Source organism: Diorhabda carinulata, chromosome 5 (assembly GCF_026250575.1).
Source record: "Diorhabda carinulata isolate Delta chromosome 5, icDioCari1.1, whole genome shotgun sequence".
Classification (NCBI taxonomy): Eukaryota; Metazoa; Arthropoda; class Insecta; order Coleoptera; family Chrysomelidae; genus Diorhabda; species Diorhabda carinulata.
Genome location: NC_079464.1, coordinates 6,292,777 through 6,299,454, shown reverse-complemented (window position 1 = coordinate 6,299,454; position 6,678 = coordinate 6,292,777). Strand labels below are relative to the sequence as shown.

The 6,678-nt window shown below is 30.1% G+C and overlaps 1 protein-coding gene across 1 annotated transcript; it reads left to right on the top strand.

Annotated features, from left to right (window-relative positions):
* The first annotated feature begins 382 nt into the window (after positions 1-382).
* On the top strand, positions 383-6,330 carry LOC130894001 (neo-calmodulin-like). Its single transcript, XM_057800480.1, has 3 exons — positions 383-679; positions 1,507-1,664; positions 6,116-6,330. Exons 1-3 carry the CDS (start codon positions 513-515, stop codon positions 6,277-6,279), a joined length of 489 nt encoding a protein of 162 aa, XP_057656463.1. The 5' UTR covers positions 383-512; the 3' UTR covers positions 6,280-6,330.
* The last annotated feature ends 348 nt before the right edge of the window (positions 6,331-6,678 follow it).

Here is a 6,678-nt window from a genome sequence, read left to right as displayed (position 1 = left end):
AAATATAACCTCACTTTTCTAGTATAGTTTGTAGTTGCATATACTCTTCCCATTTAAAAATGCCATGACAAAACCAGTGATCAACTTCCCGATATAATCGATTCTCTGCTCAATAATTACAAAAATTGACCATCTAAACCCTGATTCATTTTTCTATGTTTAAAAAATTTGACTGATATTTCTATTCAAATTGGGGGTTTTTACCCACCAAAGCCGTGTCAAATGTCACTTTTTATATATAATATATCAAAAGGTCTAAGAAATAAGAAATTAAAGTAAGTATATAATACATTATAAATAACTGAAAAACTTTGATCACTGCTCAAAATTTCTCCATATATATGCACTTTTGAGGTTATGTTTACCAAGGAACCTGATCGCGTTCATTCTGTGCATCGCTTAGAGTGATAATATTTGATGTTAATCACTGAAATGTTCTTTTGACAGCAAGAAACGTCACATTGATAGTTTAAAATATTATTTTTTGATGTAAATATTAAATTTTCGATGAAATGGGCGCAAAAAAATCTAAACAAAAAGTAGTTACACTCACGTTCTCAAAAACGCGACTCCAAGAAATGCAAGATGCGTTTAATCTTTTCGACGAAAACCGAGATGGACATATATCTGTGAAAGAATTGCAAACAATTATGAGAAAACTTAACCAACCAATGCAACAGTTAGTAGATTCAATACTAGTTCTTATTAATTCCTTTTTACTATTTTATAAACTAATTTTGTGCAAAAAACTTTAGTTTATTATGATGTAAGTTTAAAAATATCTTGTTCTTCGTGCTTATCAATCGTAATAGCAAAGCTAAGCAGCACAGGAAATAGTTCGTTTGGCAATACGAAATTGTCGAGCAAACATTACAGATCAACAACTAGATAATTTTCAATGGACAGAAGAAATTCTTGTACTGTTTTGAAAGGTCGTTATATTTCGAAAAAACGCCAGGATTCTGCTACCTTCATGGGACAGTGAAATTGTCCTTATTAACTACGCAACATGAGTGCATTCATTGGTTCTTTACTAGCTAAGTATTCAAACATGGAATTTTCTAAATGGCCTAATTTGTGGCAGACATTATCAAAGAACGATAATTTAATCCGACATCCAAGGTAGTTATTTATTTGGATGTGCCTCGACTCACCACCACACTCTTTAAGACTAAAGGTTGGCATGGTATTAATAAACCTAAATCTAAACATAAACAAACCAAAATTGTACAATGGAACGGTGGTAGTAAGTAAATTGATGAAAAATATGATTCACGCGACGGTTCTCATTGCGAGGATCACCATGATTCCAACAGATTTATTATCCAAATGGAAAAATGAACTTAATAAAATCCAAAAATTAATCATTTATTGCTTCTATGGTGGAAGAAAGTTCGCTGGGTTAGATAGTCAATTATAATTAATCCAATTGATACCCAGAATTCTATTCTTATTGGTTTGTTTAGCAGACAGACCACCATCGATAATATTTTAATTATTTTATAGATCGGATCTTTTGGAAATGATCTCTGAAGTCGATATAGATAATGACGGTGTAATAGACTTTGGTGAATTCTTAATAATGATGAAAAGGATTGACATGGTTGCAAATAGAGAAGAAGAGATTCGTCAAATGTATGAAGTATTCGATATCAGAAAAACAGGTATATTTATATATAAATTAGTTGTATAGTATTCGATTAGAGTTAGTATTGGCATTGTATAAAGAATAGGATAGGAGAACAGTGATAATGTTAAAACCATTTGAGGCAATTTTGCGTGCTATCTAGTTACTTTTACGTTCGTTCTTCATAAAAATGACCCATCTGAAATAAACAGCACTATTTTCAACAACTAAATTTTTTTGGAAAGATCCCAACTAAATGTCAAGTTTTCTTTATCTTCGAAATTCGAACCGAAAGTACATTGTTGCCGATTTCACTTTTTATTACGAAAGTGACACAAATTACCTATTCAATAGGAATCTTTACAATAGATAGATTTTGATATTTTGAAATATCATGTTTCTAATAATGTTATAACATATATTTATCTCGAACCGAAAATAAACTTAATCTCAGTACTAATTATTTGTCACTAATTTCAAACCAAACTAACCAAAAGATTTTTGTAATGAGTTCGTGTAGCACTAGCAAATGAAACAAATAATTTTTCATTAATCTGTTAATCACTAAAATTTGGGATAAAAAAAAGGATCCTTGCACAAAGGAATATAAAATTTATATACTTGGTGGTGGCTGAAATAATATGAATTTGCGATTTCAGAACCTCGGTCATGAATGTATTTTTGAAACATTCATATTTTGATGATATTTTGAAGAGACGAAAAAATAAGTCCTGGTTAGTTCAGTTGATTTATGTGATTTATCCATTTTCCCCTTTCCTTCCTGGGAAAAATATTTTTGATTTTGCTCCGCTTTCGTACTGTATTAATATATTTGATAAAATCAAAAACAATAACTTGTAAAAAGTTCTAGCTATATTTTAAACGTAACAAGATGAAATATACTAAATGTATCATAATACAATATCGTACTAGTAATTCAATTAATGACATTGTAAAATTCTTCGATTGTGCAATATGTCCTTTCTTGAAGAAATGCCGTCGTCGATATTTTTGAACTTACTATAGTTATTTTCCTAACAAGTGCGGAAAGTGATACTTTCTCGCACGCGACTGCAGTTGTCCCGCCAGTTGTTCGGGCAAGCGGTCAAGTGCTGGAAACACTTTACGCATGAGTTAGGAACATTATTTTTTCTATGACCGTATATACAAAAAAGTATACCAACCCATTTTTCAAAAATTATTTTATTCCAACAAACATAATAATATACAAAATTTTAACTAAAAACTATTAATTGTTATTCAAAAAGGCTTCGAGAAGTTCTTCGTCGGATGAATTCATTAATATTATTGTATCGGATTCGGTTTAATGTGGTTTAATTTAGAAAATTGCACATATTCGGTCACTTCCAAGACGTTTTGAACAACTTTGACGCTTTAGTAAGAATGTACATGGTTATATAAAAAATATCTCTATTATTTTATATTTTCAAAAAATTAAAAATGCTACAAAAAGCTAGAAAAGGTTTAAATTTTGTTTGATGGACTATTTCGTAAATATTTATTTACCTGTAGTAACATAGTTATAATCTCTGAAGTAAAAAACTATCTAATAAGGCCAAAATTTGCATAATTCTACTTTCCCGCACTAGTGCGGGAAAGTGACAATTTCGAAACTAAAATGCGTGCGGGAAAGTGGGTTAAAACGCACGGTCGTAGAAAAAATCTATTTATTGCTTATAATTCTAGAATTCTAAAGATACCTAGATGATAATTTTTTAGCATGAAGGTTCTAGCAGGTCAGAGGTCGGTTGGACAATAAACATCTTATGCTTGGACTTTCAGTTAAATTGTAAACAGACGAATTTCAATATAAATAGAGTAGGATGAGTTAAAATTTTGTACTTTCAATACAATGTGAAGTTATGAAATATATTATGAATAAGTTGAAATAAATGGATGTAAATAAAAAAAATGTTAGATTTTGGCATAAATGTCAGGAATCACGGACTTTTGCTCTGAGGTAATTGCATCCTTCATATTAGATAACTAAATAAAACACAGTTTTAGTGAATGAATTTATTAGAAAATATCGAACGGAAATATTAAATAAAGTAACAATAATAACTAAACTTTCTATAAAATTGTTGATATAAAATTATAATAATTATAAACTGAGCGTTTGAAAAAATTATCAGAAACTACAAGTAGTACGGTCCTGTATATATATTGTTAGTGGGAAATTCGAATGGCCAACACAAATTGAGTAAATTTATTGTAATTTTAAAACTTCTTCAAATTCTCAAAATGTTTGTTAAAAAGTATGATAGTGTGTTGCTTCGGAACAATATTCACATTCTAATATTTTTGTTTTCTGGACATTATTTTTTTTATAACCAGTACACGACCCATTTGGACTATGTGTTATTAAGTCAAGTAATCACATTTACTATTGAAACACCTACTATAAATAAAAACGTTGATTATTATTGGTTATTCATTTTTCTATTTGTTGTTAAATATTGGAAATCAAACCGCAATCCACACAAATATTTCAATAATCACCTTTTATCGAAAATATAATCTACTGTGGATGGACCTTGAAAAATATACGACAATTTTTTGCAGCAATCATAAACCATCTTATTATATAATAATATATAATATTATATTATATAATATATAAGCTAGAGACCAACAATTTTATAAAACATTATTATTCATAACGGTAGCTGGATCAACGCTACCGAAACGTTGACATAAAAAAGATTGTGTATTGATTTACCAAAAAAAAAACAGAACGAATATACCATAAGAAACATACAAAATATGTTGGTTGTTCAGTTATGCTGAATTATTGATAATTTATCATTTTTTTTAGTTTGTCTAGTTTTTAATGAACAACAGATTGCATTTGTTGCATACCACTCAAGAAGATTTTTTCCTATTTTTCCAACAATTTTCTTTTCCAAATTCAATATTATTTTATTATCTGAAATTTTCCCTATATTTTTGTCGAAGCTATTAGATACTATCATGGTGAAATGTTTCAATAATGTTGTTGGTGTTTTCAATGCACACTTAAATAATAATTCTTATAGAGCATAAGAAGCTATTGTCCACTGTTTATGTCATCAGAAGTTTCTAAACTGACTTTACAGTACTTGCAATACCTCTGAGGAAATTGAATTGGTGGATGAATCCGTTTGTTCGGATGATGATTCTTCTTCAACATTTAATGAAGCGAGTGCTTCATTGTCATCTGTGGATAAAAGCAGTATATTATCATCATCATCCAGGTGACTGCCTGCATTAGCACATCTAGGTGGCCTCATTAAATTGGCGACAATATTTATTTTAAATGCAGCTCGAAATGCTTTCACTGTTGGGTTTCTGTTATATCCTCCTCTTTGACGATAAACAGAAAATTGATTTTCAAGTGGATCTTGAATTAGTCTGTCTGTGAATAAATAATTGAAACCTTCATTTTTTTGATCACTTGAAATTATTTAACGGAGTTAATGGCGAGAAGAAAACCATCAAAGCTATCAGGTCTGGTCAAATTTCCCTTTTTTATAACTTTATATAGATTTTCCAATAAATCATATCCTGAGCTTAAAGCTGCTAACACTTCTAAATTCGTATCGCTCAGAACACGATTACAGGGTTTTGTTGAATGTAAACGTGTACTATTCAGGGCATCAAATAAATTGTTCATGGTATGAACAAAGTTAGCCGTGTTTTTAGCTGTACTTGAAATAAGTTCACCAGTTTCCAAAGATGTCATTATGGCAGAATAAACACTGTGACTCAACAATTGGGCAGCTAATTTTACCTTCATTTTTTCGAAAGAATTCGGATTGATGTGCTTATCAGTTAGTTTCAATAAGGACTTGGACCTGTTTTGCTCCTTTTATCAAGATCATAAAATTTTCGAATGTCAGAAAAACATATGAACTGCACATTAAATATGAAACTAGTGTTCAAAAAATTGTTTCTAACGCATTATAAAAAAAAATAAGGTTGGTTTTTGTTAACCCCCAAATGCTTCATGAGTCTCTGATTGGTAGTTGATAAATCACACACTATGCCTATAGTGTCTAGTTTTGTCTCACTAAGTTTTTCCAATGCCTTGGTAATTATACACCATAAGGAAGCATATGACACCCCACCATTCGATACAAAGTAGGCAATAGGAATTTTCCAGCTGCTATAGATTCCTCTGATCATGAGAAATAGAGCTTCACTGGCAGTGAAGCTAAGAAAACACGTAATTCAAGCTACGACGTACAGTAAGAAAAGACGTGCTGTGGACGCCAACTCTCCACTGCCATCTATTGGTGGCATCCACCTCGTCAAATGATATCCTCATAAGGTTAACCTACTATCCTAATCTTTATACAATAGTATTGGTATTACAAGAAAATTTACTAGAATTTTCTACTACTTTAAAAACATTATCATAGTTATAAATACCACTATACAAGATGTTAAGACGTTATATAATTTTGGTCATGATTGCTATTTCAGGTCGAGTAACTGCCGAAGATCTCAAAATTGTTATGAATAGAATTGGAGAGAAAACAACAGACAGCGATATTGCTGAAATGATGGAAGAAGCTGATATAAATAAAGATGGTTTCATTACTTTTTCAGAATTTCGTTCTCTGTGTGATAGATTACAACTTGTCTAAAAAATATTACTGTTTCTTGAAAATTAATAAACCGATATTTCTTTAGTATAATTAGCATTTTAATATATTGTGATAGTCAAATTTAACTCTAACTTACAATGAATCTGTTGCCAAAGAAATTTTAACTTTTGCTGACTATATATTTTTTCCTAAAATGAACTTCAAGATTTTTAGCATATTTAATGTCTGAGTATTCCTTCCACAATTTAAAAATAATTCTTCTGATTAAATACTGTATCAAAGACAAAAGTTGTCCAAAATGTTCAAGCCTTTAGTTTTAACCCATCTAAATTGAATATCTTTGTCTTATTTGGGAGATATCAATAATACCATATTCAGATGAGAAAATTTTTTCAAGATGCCCAGTTTCAAATATACTGCTGGAAGGATAATTTTGTC

Bases quoted from the DNA above. Each gene is read 5' to 3' on its own strand.
- LOC130894001 (XM_057800480.1), top strand. From the start codon at position 513: ATGGGCGCAAAAAAATCTAAACAAAAAGTAGTTACACTCACGTTCTCA. The intron at 680-1,506 runs GTTAGTAGATTC...ATTATTTTATAG, and splicing joins CTTAACCAACCAATGCAACA to ATCGGATCTTTTGGAAATGA. The intron at 1,665-6,115 runs GTATATTTATAT...TTGCTATTTCAG, and splicing joins ATTCGATATCAGAAAAACAG to GTCGAGTAACTGCCGAAGAT.